The sequence below is a fragment of the Colobus angolensis genome, unplaced genomic scaffold (assembly GCF_000951035.1).
Source record: "Colobus angolensis palliatus isolate OR3802 unplaced genomic scaffold, Cang.pa_1.0 Scaffold201, whole genome shotgun sequence".
In the NCBI taxonomy this organism is placed as follows: domain Eukaryota; kingdom Metazoa; phylum Chordata; class Mammalia; order Primates; family Cercopithecidae; genus Colobus; species Colobus angolensis.
The window spans coordinates 4902219-4919794 of NW_012115167.1; the positions used below are offsets into that span (position 1 = coordinate 4902219).

At 38.6% G+C, this 17576-nt stretch overlaps 1 protein-coding gene across 1 annotated transcript in view; it reads left to right on the top strand.

Annotated features, from left to right (window-relative positions):
• KIAA1841 (KIAA1841 ortholog) overlaps nt 1-17576 on the top strand; it is a 68197-nt gene that overhangs the window by 3189 nt on the left and 47432 nt on the right. Inside the window, exons 3-9 of the mRNA XM_011941835.1 lie at nt 81-267; nt 1938-2031; nt 5348-5586; nt 10180-10238; nt 11891-12051; nt 16848-16934; nt 17047-17157. Of these exons, the coding sequence (XP_011797225.1) occupies nt 81-267; nt 1938-2031; nt 5348-5586; nt 10180-10238; nt 11891-12051; nt 16848-16934; nt 17047-17157 (938 nt within the window). The remainder of the gene's footprint in view (nt 1-80; nt 268-1937; nt 2032-5347; nt 5587-10179; nt 10239-11890; nt 12052-16847; nt 16935-17046; nt 17158-17576) is intronic.

Sequence of the window (17576 nt, forward strand, 5' to 3'; positions counted from 1 at the left end):
GGACAATGTGAGACTCTGTCTCAAAAAAAAAAAAAAAAAAATTCCCAAACCTCTATTTCTTTCGTTTTATGTTATGACAGTGTGCAAAAAGGTTTGATGAATTAAAGAGCAGTGGAAGCTCACCTGTTGACAACCAGTATAATTCCCTAATGGCTGCTGGAGAGAGTCCTGTTGAAACTTTAGCCACATATATCAAATCCTCACTTCTTGACATACATGGAGAATTTCAGGAGACTCCAGTTGGACATGATGCAGTTTCCAAAACAGGTAAGGTTTTAAACTAAAATGTAGTACTTGTCCTTATGATAATTCTGCAGAATATTATATATTCCAATCAACTTTTCTTTCTTTGTTTAAAGGCTAATATAAACATTAATAGAGAAATGTATTCATATTTGTATCTTCCTGAATTTTGTTGTTTTTTCTTTCTGAGACAAGGTCTTGTTCTGTTGCCCAGGCTGGAGTACAGTGGCACCATCTTAGCTCACTGCAACCTCCGTCTCCCAGGCTCAAGAGATCCTCCTGCCTCAGCCTCTCAAGTAGCTGGGACTAGAGGCATGTACCACCATGCTTGGCTAATTTTTGTATTTTTTGTAGAGACAGGGTTTTGCTGTGTTGCCCAGGCTGGTCTGGAACTTCTGAGCTCAGGCCATCCGTCCACCTCAGCCTCCCAAAGTGCTGGGATTACAGATGTGAGCCACTGCACCTGGCCTGAATTTTTTAAATTATGTTTATCTTTGCTATTTTTTTTAAAAAAGTTTTAGGGCTAGATGCAGTGGCTCACAACTGTAATCTTAGCACTTTAGGAGGCCAAGGTGGAAGGATCACTTGAGGCCAGGAGTTCAAGACCAGCCTGGGCAACATAGCAAGACCCTGTCTCTACAAAAAAATAAAAAATAAAAATTAGCTGGGTGTGATGGTGCACACCTGTGATCCTAGCTACTCAGAAGGCTGAAGTGAGAGGCTTGCTTATGCCCAGGAGGTCAAGGTTACAGTGAGCTATGATCAAGCCACTGCACTTCAGCCTAGGTGTCTGAGCAAGACACTGTCTGTAAAAAAATTTAAACATTTTAAAAAATAAATTTTTAAGTGTTAAAATATAGGTCAAATACAATCACCAAAAAACCCACTTTACTGTGTCAAAATGTTCTACTCTAATCTACTGGCCTGGTTAATTTCATATATATATATATTTTTTTACTACAAGTACTCTTTTACTTTATTTTAGAGGGGTTTGCCCTGTGCCCTTTACTTAATATTCCTCTTTCCTGAGAGACTCTTGTTTGTCTCTCATGTTATGTTTTTTTTTTGTTTTTTTGTTTGTTTGTTTTTTTACAGCTACTCTTTTTGTTTTTGGAGATGGAGGTTGCACTGTGTTGCTCAGGCTGCTCTTGAACTCCTGAGCTTAAGCAATCCTCCTGCCGCAGCCTCCTGAGCAGCTGGAACTACACGTACATGCTACTGTGCTGAGCCTACAGCTACTCTTTATTATAGTCAACAAGAGCTTCGACTGACACGGTAGTGGGGTAAAAGATGTTTTCTGCAATTACATTGGAAATAATAACTGGTTCTAGAAATCTTCTGAGTGTAGCGAGTTATTTTAATCTCAGCAGCGGCAGAGTATTGATGTAAAAATTTGCTTCAGAAAGAGAAAACTATGCTGTTGGCTTTTGAACATTTGATCCCGTTTGTACACACCACATTAGTAGTTTTTGAAATTCTCCTTCTAACAGTAGCAGTTTGTGATTCATTTTGTGTACTGTTTCTTCCATATATCTTTAGAAATACTAAAGGAAAATGACACTCTGATAAGCACCATCTTTAGCCTTGGAACCATGCATTTACAGTATTACCATTCAATAAATAAAAACCCATTCTCAGCTAGAAACACTAACCCCCACCCTTTTTTTTTGTATGTGTTTGTTTCTGTATTTAAGGAAGACATAGTATAGCTTCTACAAGGAATTGTTCTTCAGAAAGTGAAAATTGTTCTACTCATAATGGTGGAGAAAAGACTGAAGAATCTGAAGGGTAGGCGGCTGGTTGTTTGCTAGATAAGATTTAATATTAATGTCAGCTTTATAAAATATATGATTGGTGGTTTTATGCATGTTACCATAAGGTAGGAATTTCATATTACATAATTGCTGAAACTACTGGAATCAGCTTAGTTCATGTGTGGAACTGACCTAAACATGACTTATTCATGTTATTATTTATAAATTAGATTACAGTTTTCTATTTAAAGATTTTTATTTTTATTTTTATAAATATTAGAAATAATATCTCTTAACACAAAACTTTTAAAAGTAAATTTTAATACCCAAGGAAAAAAACTCTGTGCCATTAATTCTCCAACTTTACTAAAGAAATTGGATGTGTGGCCGGGCGCGGTGACTCAAGCCTGTAATCCCAGCTCTTTGGGAGGCCGAGATGGGCGGATCACGAGGTCAGGAGATCGAGACCATCCTGGCTAACATGGTGAAACCCCGTCTCTACTACAAAAAAATACAAAAAACTAGCTGGGCGACGTGGCGGGCGCCTGTAGTCCCAGCTACTCGGGAGGCTGAAACAGGAGAATGGCATAAACCCGGGAGGCGGAGCTTGCAGTGAGCTGAGATCTGGCCACTGCACTCCAGCCTGGGCGACAGAGCAAGACTCCATCTCAAAAGAAAAAAAAAAAAAGGTATTTTAGAACTATTTGAACGTAATTACTCATTATAGAAAATTAAAACGTCTTTCAGTGTATTGCAAGTTTTGATAGTTTTGTTTTGCCTATTTTTACAATAAATAATATTGTTAGTTATTCAAAATTAATGAATTTTGAAAAATGGATATACCATATAACCATCACCCAAATCAAGACACGGAATATTTTTATTATTTCTGAAAGTTCCTTTGTATACTTACTTTTCATGGATTTTTATGAAAATCTTACTTTCTATAGATTTTCAAGAATAGCTTGCTTTATCTGTCATTCATATATCATAAAATGAACCTTTGGAAAAGCTCTGGAGGTTGATGATTATGCTGATTGTATAACAGTGTGAATATACTTAATGCCACTGAACTTAAAAGTGGTTAAAGTGATAAATTTTCCTTTATGTATATTTAACCACAATTTTTAAAATTCACCCTTTTAAAGTGTATAGTTCAGTTGTTTTTAGTTTATTGACACAGTCTTAGAGGTTTTCTTTTGAGACAAAGTCTCACTCTGTCACCCAAGGTGGAGGGCAGTGGCTCCATCTCAGCTCTCTGCACCTTCTGCCTCCTAGGTTCAGGCAATTCTCGTGTCTCAGTCACCTGAGTAACTGGGACTACACGTGTGTGCTACCATGCCCATTTTTGTATTTTTAGTAGAGATGGACTTTCGCCTTGGTGGCCAGCCTGGTCTTGAACTCCTGGCCTCAAGTGATCTGCCTGCCTTGGCTTCCCAAAGTGCTGGGATTACAGGTGTGATCCACCACACCTGGCCGTATTCACACAGATTTTTAACTGATTGGTTGGTTTGTGTGACACAAAAATTTGCCAAAAATTTTTTTTTACTGAAATAATCTAATATTTTACACTGTAGTCTAAAAAACTATGGAAACTCTATGTTTCATTACGTCAATTATTACCTGTTTATGTTTTGACCATAATTTCTTTGGAAGAGCAATTTTGTGAAAATTTGTTTAAATTCTTTTGACTTTGATAGAGCATTGATTATAATCCTTTTTCTGGTAGCCCAATTTTATTTAATTCTTTTTTTTTTAGAGACGTAGTCTCACTGTGTTGCCCAGTCTGGTCCCAAACTCCTGGGCTCAAGCAGTCCTCCCAGTTCAGGCTCCCAAGGTGCTGGGATTACAGTTGTGAGCCACCATGCCTGGCCCTCCAGTAATGTGCTTTTTTTCTATCAGGAATGTGTGAATTAAACACACAATTCAATTAAATTCATGTTGTAGGACAGTGTGTCTCTATTCTCTTCCTTTTGTAATGACATGAAGACAGACGTAGATTACACTGATGTTTCTTTTTAAGGTGATAAAATTTTTTGTTGTTATTTTTGAGACAAAGTCTCACTCTGTTGCCTGGGATGGAGTGCAGTGATGTTATCACTTCTCACTGGAGCTTGACCTCCCTGGGCTCAGGTGATCCTCCCACTTCAGCCTCCTGAGTAGCTGTGACCACGGGCATGCACCGTCATGCCGGCTAATTTTTAAAATTTTTCTGTAGAGATGGGGTTTCACCATGTTACCCAGGCTGGTCTGAAACTCCTGGGCCCAAGCAGTCCTCCTGCCTTGGCCTCCCAAAGTGCTGGGATTACAGGCGTCAGCCACCATGCCCAGCCGACGTAATTTTCAAAGAAAGTAAATACTAGGAGATTATAATTTTTGAAGCAGACTCTCTGATGTATCATTTAAACTTGTGCTTAAATTATGTTTAAATATGTAAATAAGCACATTGTGGTCTTAGGAATGCTTTTAACTACATTTATTAATTTATATTTAATATATTTATATTTTATGCATATGAATGCCTAGAAGCAAACTTTTTTGCTGTTAAAAATAACGAAGCCATGCTAGTTTTTCATTTGATTCTTTAGTGAAGAATTATAGCTATTTTTCCTTTTTTAAAAAATGAAAATTTTAGTATTTAATGATAATCTCTCTCCCATGCCCATAACCGTGTAAAAGTGCTGTTTTATGTTCCTCACAGGAATTAGAGTGTGTTGCTTAATTTTTCTTTGTGAAATGGTACTATTTTTATAAACTTTATTTATTTATTTAGAGACGGAGTCTTGCTCTGTCGCCCAGGCTGGAGTGTAGTGGAGCCATCTCGGCTCACTGCAACCTCCGCCTCCCGGGTTCAAGTAATTCTCCTGCCTCAGCCTCCCAGGTAGCTGGGACTGCAGGCACTGCCACCATGCCCAGCTAATTTTTTGTATTTTTAGCAGAGACAGGGTTTCACTATATTAGCCAGGATGGTCTCGATCTCCTGACCTCGTGATCCGCCCGCCTCAGCCTCCCAAAGTGCTGGGATTATAGGTGTGAGCCACCGCGCATGGCCATAAACTTTATTTTTAACGTATAGCTTGAAAAATAAATTTCAAACTGTGTAAATTATTAGTCCTGTAGTAACAATATTTTATTTGTTTTATTACATCAGTAATTTGCTAAAATTAGTCATAATCTAAGATATAATCAGGCTTGCAAGACACTTGAAAAACGTCAAGACCCTATAAAACTGATTGGTGGTCAGAATTGTCAAAAACATCTTGTTCTCTTCCCTTCACTAAATGTCAGTATTCTTGGCTCCTTTTCTAAAACTCTAATAATTGCATTGTTGTGTAACATTTTTTATGAAGGCCGAACATGGTGATCCATGTGTGTGATGAAGCAAAAAACCTGAAAGAAGATTTTACTTGCCCGCGAGATCTTTTGATATCAGAAATGAAGTACTTTGCTGAATATTTATCTATGGATGCCCAGCGCTGGGAAGAGGTGGACATTTCAGTTCATTGTGACGTTCACATTTTCAACTGGTTGATAAAATATGTTAAAAGGAACACTGAGGAGAATAAAGATTGTGAGATGCCCACTTTAGGTAAAAAACAATCTGTTGCTTATTTTGTAGTGAAATTTGTGTGTCACCTGGTAGTTTCTTCAGGCCAAAAGTGAAATATGGAAAATTGTTTGGACACCAGTGTTTATGCTCATATTACTAACAGCCTTTTAGGAAACTGATAATCTCATCTTTTTTAGAAAATTATATAGTAAATTTATGGCAAATGAACAGATCTCTAGATCAGCAGTTCGCAATGTATGGTATATGGACCAGTGGGATACTAGGGACCCTTTTAGGGTGTCTACAAGGTCAAAACGTTTGCATGATAATACCAAGATGTCACTTGACTTTCTCACTGTGCTGCTCAGATGGTACCAAAGCAATAGTGGGTAAAACTGTTGAAGCTTTAGACAAGATCAAGGCAGGGGCACCAAACTGTACTAGTAGTAAGTACATAGTTGCATAGTTAATAAGAAAAAATCTAGTTTCACTTAAGAATGTCTTTGGTGAAGCAGTAAAATTACTAATTTTATTAAATCTTGACCATTGAGTATACATCTCTTTACTGTGATGAAATGGAAAGTCCACTCCTACTGCACACCAACATATGATTCTCCTGAGGAAAAGCACTTGTGCGATTGTTTTCAGTCCTGAAGTAAATTAGCTGCTCTTTTAAAAATTGAAAACCATTTTTACTTGAGAGAACAACTGACAGAGAAATAATGGTAATTCAGACTTAGGTGTTTGGCAGACATTTTCTTGAAAATGAGCTGTTCACTTAAAGAAAGCTGAAAGCATTTGTCACCTGCTGTCAGCGACAAAATTCAAAGTTTCGAGTGAGAATTATAGTTTTGGAAAACTTACCTGCTTCCATGTGCTTGACAGAAGGCTTCTCAATACTTGACTTTTCTGATGAGATTGGTGATCATATTAATGACTGTGATTTTTAAATGTATTGTGCAATGAAGTATTTCAACATTTGGAATATCTGTATAATTCACTGAGCCAACATTTTCCAAATGACCAATGCATTTTATTTTCAAAAAGTCACGCATGGGGGAAAGATTCATGCAAAGTGCAAGATAAATTAGATAATTTTGTTGTTAACAGAGTCAGAAAAGTTTGCTGACACAATTCAGATACCATTGCAATTAACCTTTAAGAAACTACTATTTGTCAAGTTTGGTGTAACATCAAAGAAGGCTACCCACAAATTGAATGCAGAAACAGATATGAGAATCCAGTTGTCTTCTATTAAGTCAGACATTGAAGTGATTTACAAAAAATGCCAAACAGTGCTACTCTTCACTCTATTTTTTTGTTGTTGTTGAGAAAGATTTCGCTCTGTCACCCAGGCTGGAGTGCAACAGCATGATCTCAGCTCACTGCAACCTCTGCCTCCTGGGTTCAGGTGATTCTCCTGCCTCAGCCTCCCGAGTAGCTGGGATTATAGGCGCATGCCACCACGCCTGGCTAATTTTTGTATTTTTAGTAGAGACAGGGTTTTGCCTTATCAGGCTGGTCTCAAACTCCTGACCTCAGTTGATCCACCCGCCTCGGCTGCCCAAAGTGCTGAGATAACAGGCGTGAGCCACAGCGCCTGTCCTAATATTTTTCATTTTAGAAAAGGTAGTTATTTTAGGCAGGGCATGGTGGCTCACACCTGTAATCCCAGCACTTTGGGAGGCTGAGGTGGGTGGATCACTTGAGGCCAGGAGATCGAGACCAGCCTGGCCAACATGGCGAAACCCCGTCTCTACTAAAGATACAAAAATTAGCTTGTTGCAGTGGCGCCCACCTGTAATCCCAGCTACTTGGGAGGGTTAGGCATGAGAATTGCTTGAGCCCATGAGGTAGAGGCTGCAGTGAGCCAAAATTGCACCACCGCATTCCAGCCTGGGCGACAGAGTGAGACCCTTCCTAAAAAAAAAAGAAAACGTAGTTATTTTAATAAAAATATGTTAACATGTAATAGGTTTTTTGTTCTTTGTGAATGAATTCTTTTTTTTTATTTTCTCTGTTTTAATTTCTAATGTGATAAATACTGGCAGATACAACCCACATAAAGAAAAACCCTTTGGGATTCTCAGTTTTTAAGTTTGTAAAGGGGTCCTCAGATCAAAAGTTCAAGAACCAGTGTTCTAAATGATAGCATACTACTAGTATTACTAGTAGAATTACTGTAATAAGAATAATTACTGAGTAATATTTCAATGGGCATATACTTGTATGATCACACTTGTGGTTTAATAGTCTTTCTATGCACTAGAATTGCTGTTTACAGTAGTATTAAAATAGAACTCTTATTGGAAAATAAATCTATGCCGACAGTGTAAAAGTTTTTGAAAAAAGTTAGTAATTTATTGTATTATTTAGTGACCACATTAATAGGAGAGGTTTCTAGTGGTCCTTAAATAAAAATTACAAGATTGCTAAATCAAAAATTTCAGCCAGAATCCAGAGATTCCAGACTAACCAGCTATAATATGTATGTGTTAAATAAAAATCAAAACATGTAGACAGAGTGTAGTAAAGGTAAAAGAAATGCAGCAAGCCTGACCAGCATGGTGAAACCCTGTCCCTACTAAAAATCCAAAAAATATTAGCCTGGTATGGTGGTGTGTGCCTGTAGTCCAGGCTACTCAGGGAGGCTGAAGCAGGAGAATCTCTTGAACCCAGGAGGCAGAGGTTGCAGTGAGCAGAGATTGTGCCACTGCACTCCAGCGTGGCGACAGAGTGAGACTCTCTCAATTTAAAAAACAAACAAACAAAAAAAAACAAAACAAAAAAACCGGTCTCTGTGGCTCACGCCTGTAATCCTAGCACATTGGGAGGCCGAGGCGGGCGGATCACCTGAGGTCAGGAGGCGAGACTAGCCTGGCCAACTTGGTGAAACCCGGTCTGTACTTCAAGTACAGAAATTAGCCGGGCGTGGTGGTGGGCGCCAGTAGTCTCAGCTACTCGGGAGGCTGAGGCAGGAGAATCGCTTGAAACCGGAAGGCGGAGGTTGCAGTGAGCCGAGATCGCGCCACTACACCCCAGTCTGGGCGAAGGAGCGAGACTTTGTCTCAAAAAAAAAAAAAAAAGAAATGCAGCAAAGCTAGTCATTCTGTTATCTTTACCTTAAATCAGTGGCTATAAATGTAAATATTTACCAAAAAAAAAAAAAGTCTTCTAACCAGGAAAACTACCAAAATGCTTAATTAAATTTCTAATAATCCAGCCACTGGTTCCTAACTGGAATGGGGTATATTACCATTTCCTGAGGAGCTTTTTCACCAGCTGCTTCCTCCCTTCACCATTTGTGTTTAAGAGACTTGACCGGGCGCGGTGGCTCACGCCTGTCGTCCCAGCACTTCGGGAGGCCAAGGCTGGCGGATCACGAGGTCAAGAGATGGAGACCATCCTGGCCAACATGACGAAACCCTGTCTCTGCTAAAAATACAAAAATTAGCTGGGTGTGATGGTGAACGCGTGTAGTCCCAGCTACTCGGGGAGGCTGAGGCAGGAGACTCTCTTAACTCAGGAACAGAGGTTGCAATGAGCAGAGATTGCACCACTGGACTCTGGCCTGGCAACAGAGTGAGACTCCATCTCAAAAAAAAAAAGAAGCCTTTAATCTAGAATTGTCATTTAGAGAGACAGATTGGGATTACTTATTTTAACTATTGTCTGCTTAGTCGTTTATTTAGAATTGTCTTAGTACTGTAATGATGCAAAACACAGTTTTCTTTCCTTAAACATACCTCATGGGAGAGGACAGGTTTGCTAAACTACAGCATCAGGCAGCATCTCCTTTTCTGTATGCCTGAAAGCTCACTCATTATGCCTTTAGGAAGTAAGTTTAGTACTCTGCAGTAGTAAATTTTTTATCTTTCAAAATCTTTTAAAATTAAATATTTGTTCATAACAAGCATTGAACTCTTTTTAAAGTAACTTTTCTAATAAATGCTCTCATTAATCATTTTAAAAGTTTTCGGCCGGGCGCGGTGGCTCAAGCCTGTAATCCCAGCACTTTGGGAGGCCGAGACGGGCGGATCACGAGGTCAGGAGATCGAGACCATCCTGGCTAACATGGTGAAACCCCGTCTCTACTAAAAAAATAAAAAAAAAAAAACTAGCCGGGCGAGGTGGCGGGGGCCTGTAGTCCCAGCTACTCGGGAGGCTGAGGCAGGAGAATGGCGTAAACCCGGGAGGCGGAGCTTGCAGTGAGCTGAGATCGGCCACCGCACTGCAGTCCGGGCGACAGAGCGAGACTCCGCCTCAAAAAAAAAAAAAAATAAATAAATAAATAAAAGTTTTCTAACTATTGTGTATGCAAATTATAGTCTCAATTATCTTTTTCCCTGATTTAGTCAAGGAGAAGAATGCATATGTCATATCTTTAACTGGAGTCTTTTTACTTTATATGAATCTAACGCCAGAGTAAATTTATCGTGCATTTTCTCCATAACCTAAGTTTTAACATTGAATTTTCTTTATTTTGTGTATCTAACCCATAAGCTATAATAAGGTTGTATTAAATTATTCTTGTTACAGTAATGTCCTCTTTTAAGGTGAGAAGGAGCCTGTTCAGAGGAGATTGGGGTACTCATCAAAAGGATAATCTAATTTCTTTCTTTTTTTTTTTAGAGCCAGGAAATGTCATTTCAATTCTTATTTCTTCGGAGTTTTTAAAAATGGATTCACTGGTAAGTATTGACTTAAAAAATCAAAGTGCTTATGTTCAGTTATGCTTTCTTTTCCTTCAAGTATCTCAAAAATTCTGAAACACTTTATTAAAATTATTGTTAATTTAAAAAACAATTTAAAAATTGTTAATTCAAGAGTATAATTTCTTTTTTTTTGAGACAGAGTCTCTCTCTGTCGCCCAGGCTGGAGTGATCTCAGCTCACTGCAACCTCTGCTTCCCTGGCTCAAGTGATCCTCCTACCTCAGCCTCCCGAGTAGCTTGGACTACAGGCGCATGCCACTACACTCGGCTAATTTTTCTATTTTTTATAGAGACGGGGTTTTGCTATATTGCCCAGGCTGGTCTTGAACTCCTAATCTCAAGCAATCCACCTGCCTTGGCCTCCCAAAATGCTGTAATTACAGGTGTGAGCCACCACACGCAGCCGGAATACTCCTTTTTTATGTTAGCAGATGTGATGTGAAGTTTGTTTATTTGACTCTTCGGAATTTGTACTAGTCCCTGTATTCTTTTATTTTTTAAATTAAACAGAGATGGGATGGGGTAGTCTTGCTGTGTTACTCAGGCTGGTCTCAAACTCCTGGGGCTCAAGTGATCCTCCTGCCTCAGCCACCTGAAGTGCTGGGATGTAGGTGTGAGCCACCATGCCTGGCCAATTCTCTGTATTCTTTCTACTCCTTAGCTCTTCCCCATTTAGCCCAGCTGATACCAGTTGCTTCAGGGCAGGGTTACAGAAAAAAAGCGGAGACTAAATGAGTTTTTGAGTTTGGAAATTTTTGAAACCTTTGAATTTTGAAATCTAAGTCCTAAAGGATAATTTTTATGCTGTAAGCATAAATATTTGGAAGAATACATGATTATCCTCTCTTTACTTTTAAAGTAAATAAACATACCTCAGGTTGGAGAGAGAGAGGATGTAAGGAAGAGAGCAAACCCACCATAACTGTGAAAATTCTGAATTGACTGAAATTTTGTTTCTGACACCCAGGGAAAAGGAGGCTTCAAGTTCTAACTAAGTTTAATTATAAGAAGTTACAGACCTGGCACAGTGGCTCACGCCTGTAATCCTAGCACTTGGGAGGCCAAGGCAGGTGGATCACGAGGTCAGGAGTTCAAGACCAGCCTAGCCAACATGATGAAACCCTGTCTCTACTAAAAATACAAAAATTAGCCAGGCATGGTGGCGGGCACCTGTGAGCCCAGCTACTAGGAATGCTGAGGCAGGAGAATCGCTTGAACCCAGGAGGTGGAGGTTGCAGTGAGCTGAGATCGTGCCACAGCACTCCAGCCTGGGTGACAAAAGACTCCATCTCAGAAAAAAAAAAAAAAAAAAAGTAGTTACATATTCTGTACACTTGAGTTTTTAGACTAAGATTTATACCTGCCACAATTTTAAAAGATGCATTATTATTATTTGAAATATTCTAAAGAAGGTTGAAAATAATTTTTTAGGTATGTATATATGTTGTTACAAATTTGACCTGCTGGATTGCCTTTGGAACAGTATAGATTAAGTCAAATAGGCAAAACCCAGTTAGTGCCTAGCAATATGTGGGTTATACTTTTGATGAATTTTGTCTTTGAAAGGTATTGCTATGACGTTGTCCTACATGGTACTATTTTCAACATTTATTTTCTGTGATTTTTTAGGTTGAACAGTGTATTCAGTATTGCCACAAAAATATGAATGCCATAGTAGCTACTCCATGCAACATGAACTGTATTAATGCAAATCTTCTCACACGTATAGCTGATCTGTTCACACACAATGAAGTTGATGATTTAAAGGACAAAAAAGATAAATTTAGAAGGTAATTTCAAAAATTTAATTTTAAACCTAATGTTCCTGTTAAAAGAAATATATTTTTATTTCATATGAGTGAAATATTCTTTTTTTTTTTTTTTTTGAGAAAGGTTTTCACTCTATTGTTCAGGCTGGAGTTCAGTGGTGCAGTCTTGGCTCACTGTAGCCTCAACCTCCTGAGCTCAAGTGATTCTCCCACCTCAGCCTCCGAAGTAGCTGGCACTACAGGCGTGCACCACTATGCCCAGCTAACTTCAAAAAAAATTAACTTTTTGTATAGACAGGGTCTCACTTTGTTTCCCAGGCAACAAAGTTGCCCAGTTTTTGAAATTAATTTTTGCTCTCTCTTTTCATTTATAGTTAGCTTGTTATTACTATTTTGAGATGGTCTCTCTCTGTTGCCCAGGCTGGAGTGCAGTAGCAAGATCTTAGCCACAACTTTCACCTTCAGGCTCAAGTGATCCTTCCACCTCAGTCCAAGTAGGTGGAACCACAGGCACACGCCACCATGCAGAGCTAATTTTTGTATTTTTTGAAGAGATGGGGGTTTGCCACGTTGCCCAGCCTGGTCTTGAATTCCTGGGCTCAAACGATCCAACCGCCTTGGCCTCCCAAAGTGCTGGGATTACAGGTGTGAGCCACCATGCCTGGCCAAAATACTCTATTTTTAGAATATATTTAGAAATATATTTCTAATTTATTTTAAATGAAGTAAGTAAAGTGAAGTAAAATTTATCCAAAGCCAATGGCTCAAGATAAAAATTAGTAATTAGTTACTTTGTATAATGGACATATGAATATATAGTGATAGTGAATTATGTTAATTATGCAGATACTACTGAAGAGGCTAAGGTAGGATAATTACTTGAGGCAGGTGTTCAAAGCTGTAGGGCACTACTGTTATCCCTGTGAATAGCCACTGCATTCCAGCCTGGTCAATATAGTGAGACCCTTTTCTAAAAAACTAAAAATTATTAAAACATACCTTAGATAAAGGGAAAAGTGGTATGAAATGAGGTCAGCAGTAGTTATATCATTTAGGGGCTGTTTAGGTCATAGCCAGGAGGATATACTTCAGGTGTGAATGAAAGCAGGGGAGTGATGTGATCTGATTTGTTTTTAAGATACCATTTTGGTTGCTATGTGGAGAATAGATGTTAGGGATTTAAGAAGCAAGGAGACCTGTTCAGAGGCTGGTGTAGTAGTCTGTTGAGAAATGAAAGGGTTTGCACTAGGGTAGAAACAGCAGAGCTGGAAAGAAGTAGATGGACTCAGTTGTTAGATTTATGAATGTAATGATGTGGGAAGAGAGAGGATTCCAGGATAATTATTAGGTTTTCAGTTTGAGTAACTAAGTGGATGGTAATGCTATTAATGGAGAAAGGAAACATTGGGAGGGGAAGGAATGGGGTAAGGGAAATCAAGAGATAGATTTAGGTCTTTTTGAGATTATTTAACATACTTCTTGGACATTCAAGTAGGTTGACAAGTAGATACCTGGATATATTAGTCTGGAATTTAGGTCAAAGGTCAGGACTTAAAATAGAAATTTAAAAGTAGATGAGATTTGAAACCATGGAACTGGATGAGACCATACTGTTCAATAAATCTTTGCCTCCCTAAAAGTGGTGAAGACATTGACCTATGTTTTTCTGTTATTCATCTTGAATTAATTTTTTTATATGGTATGAGGTAGGGGTCAAGGTTCATTTTCTTTTTTTCTCAAATAGATATCTAGTTGACACAATACCATATGTTAAAAAGACCATCCTTTCCCCCACTGAATTGCAGTGGTACGTTTACTATATGTTTCTGAATTGTCCTTTTTGTTCTGTTGATTTCTTTGTCTATCCTTGTATCAGTAGCACACTGTCACACTGTCTTTTTTTTTTGAGACAGAGTTTCACTCTTGTCACCCAGGCTGGAGTGCAATCATGAGATCTCAGCTCTCTGCAACTTCCGCCTCCCAGGTTCAAGCAATTCTGCCTCAGCCTCCCAAGTAGCTGGGATTATAGGCACCCACCACTACACCCAGCTAATTTTTGTATTTTTAGTAGAGATGGGGTTTCACCATGCTGGCCAGGCTGGTCTCAAACTCCTGACCTCAGGTGATCCACCCGCTTTGGCCTCCCAAAGTGCTGAGATTACAGACGTGAACCACCACACCCAGGCAACACACTGGCTTAATTATGATAGTCTTATAATAATTTTTGGCATCTGGTAATTTAAATTCTCAAGTTTTGCCTATCTTCAAGATTGTAGTGTTCTCTATTAAGTTTTTGGCATTTCTATATAAATTTGATAATCAGCTTACCCATTTTCTCTTTCTCACAAACACGTAAACATGCTAGAATTTGGGATTCATTTAATCTGTAGATCAATTTAGGAAGATTTAACATTTTAATAATACCGTGTCTTTCAATCCATGAATATGGTATAACCTTCCATTAATTTGAATTTATTTCACCAATGTCTTGTAGTTTTCAGTGTAGAGATATTTTTCCTTTTTTATTTATTTTATTTTATTTTTTGAGACAGGGTCTTGCTCAGTCACCCAGGCTGGAGTGTAGCGGTACGTACAGTCATGGCTTACTGCAGCCTCAAACTCCTGGGCTCAAGCATCCTCCCACCTTGACCTTCCAAAGTTTTGGAATTACAGGTGTAAGCCACCATATCCAACCTCCTTTTTAAAATTAAACTTATTCCTAGGTATTTAATATTGTTGGTGCTATTGTAAATGCTACTTTAATTTATTTCATTTTTTAATTGTTAGCAAGATAGTATTGATAAAGGCTACCGAATATTTAGATTCACCAGAAGAGAAGTAGCCAGTTAAGAGCCTGAGAAGGAGGAGCCAGTGAAGTAGAAAGGAAGGCAGAAGGAAAGAAGGTTTCCAAAGGAAGATAATGATTAAGTGACCAAATATGTGGAATGCTGCTATCACATAGAATAAGATGGGGACAGAAATGTGACCAAGTGGATTTAGAAAATTTTTTTCCAGATGTTTTACTTTGAATGATTGCTGAAAAAATTGGCAGTATCTATTAGGGATAGGTAGGCTCAAGAGAGGATTTTTTGTTTTTTTAGGAAGGGAGATACTAGATTATGTTTATATGCTGATCAGAGTGATCCATTAGGAATAAATTAATAATTCAGAGGATTATTCAAGAATTTAATCCTGGCTGTTCGCAGTGGCTCACGCCTGTAATCCCAGCACTTTGGGAAGCAGAGGCAGGTGGATCATGAGGTCAGGAGATCGAGACCATCCTGGCTAACACAGTGAAACCCCATCTCGATTAAATATACAAAAAAAAAAATTAGCCGGGCGTGGTGGTGGGTGCCGGTAGTCTCAGCTACTCGGGAGGCTGAGGCAGAAGAATGGCGTGAGCCCAGGAGGCAGAGCTTGCAGTGAGCCAAGATTGTGTCACTGCACTCCAGCCTGGCAGAGTGAGACTCCGTCTCAAAAGAAAAAAAAAATTTAATCCTTAAGGGGAATGAGACAGAGAGGAATTATTCAAGAGCTAAATAATTGAAAACAGGAATGGAATTCTAAATCCAGATTTGACTTTTAATAACAGAAGACATTACACAAGGAAAAATGGAGACAGGTAGGATATACATTTAGAATTAAAGACATACTTAGAAGACTCAACTTCAGTTATATTATGCATAATAACAATTAATGTTTATTGAATGCTTAACACTATATCTAGTACTCTTTAAAAACATCACTTAACCCTCATAAAACTTTATGAGATTGGACATACTAACCACACTTTATAGTTGAGAAAACAAGGTTCAAAGAGGTTAAGTAGTTGCTAAAGATCATATATCTAGTTATTGGTAGGCCTGGGTTGTTAAATTCTCAAAATCTTTAATATGGGATATTCCAGTAACAAAGGACTAAAGGAGGCCAGGCAAGGTGGCGCAAGCCTGTAATCTCAGGACTTCGGGAGGCCAATGCAGGAGGATTACTTGAAGGCCAGAAGTCTGAGGCCAGCCTGGGCAACATAGCCAGCCCCAATCTCTACAGATTTGTTTTTTTTTTTTTTTCAATTAACTGAGTGTGGTGGCACACAGTAGTCCTAGCTACTTGGGAGGCTGATGTGGGAGACGGCCTGAGCCCAGGAGTTTGAGGCCCAGGAGTCTGAGGCAGCATTGCACTCCAGCCTGGGTGATGGAGCAAAACCCTGTCTCTAACAAAATAAAATAAGGCCAGGCGCGGTGGCTCACACCTGTAATCCCACCACTTTGGGAGGCCAACATGGGTAGATCACAAGGTCCGGAGATCAAGACTATCCTGACCAACATGGTGAAACCCCGTCTCTACTAAAAACACAAAAAATTTGCTGGTCATGGTGGTGCACACCTGTAGCCCCAGCTACTCGGGAGGCTGAGACAGAATAATCACTTGAACCCAGAAGGCAGAGGTTGCAGTGAGCAGAGATCACACCGTTGCACTCCAGCCTGGGCAACACAGTGAGACTCCATCTCAAAAAATAAATAAATAATAAAATACAATTTAAAAATGACTAAAAGATAGCTATTTATCAATCTTATTTTTTATGAGAAAATAGATGATTGATCAAGCAGTGTTGATCAGAACTGCTTAATTTTATTTACTTAGATAATAATAAACTGTTGTTTATTTACTTAGAACACTAAAAATGTGTTACAAACTCCCAAAGAGAGCCACTAAAGATTTATTAATCTTATTTTACAAATGCACAGATTGGTTTGTTTATTTTCATCATTATAAAGTAAATGTAGAAAATTAATATTTTGGTCATTTGTTGTTAATAGCAAACTTTTTTGTAAGAAGATTGAAAGACTGTTTGATCCTGAGTACTTGAATCCAGATTCTCGGAGTAATGCAGCAACATTGTATAGGTATGCTAACATGTTTTTTTCTTTGATGTGCTTTATAATGCAGCTATATTCTTTAATTTACTACATTTACATTCTTCTTCCTGGATGTTTTTTGTATTTTCTTTGTTTATAGATGCTGTTTGTGTAAGAAACTTTTAACAAAAGAAACAGAAAGAAGAATTCCTTGCATTCCTGGAAAAATCAATGTGGATCGACATGGAAATATTGTCTATATTCACATAAGGTGTCGTGAAGATAAAATATATTTATGTATATGTATTTGTTATTGTTGTTGTTTTGGAGACGGAGTCCTACTCTGTCACTCAGGCTGGCATGCAATGGCATGGTCTTGGCTAACTGCAACCTCCCCCTCCCAGGTTCAAGTGATTCTCCTGCCTCAGCCTCCCGAATGGCTGGGACTACAGGTGCATGCCACCACACCCAGCTAATTTTGTATTTTTAGTAGAGATGGGATTTCACTATGTTGGCCAGGCTGGTCTCGAACTCCTGACCTCGTGATTCACCCACCTCAGCCTCCCAAAGTGCGTATTTATAAAAATATAACTACTTTTATAAGGAATGGGATAACAACCTTTTGCGTGTGATCCAACTTTAATTTAGAAAAATACTTTCAAAACAAGGTAGTTGTTAGTACATTTTATT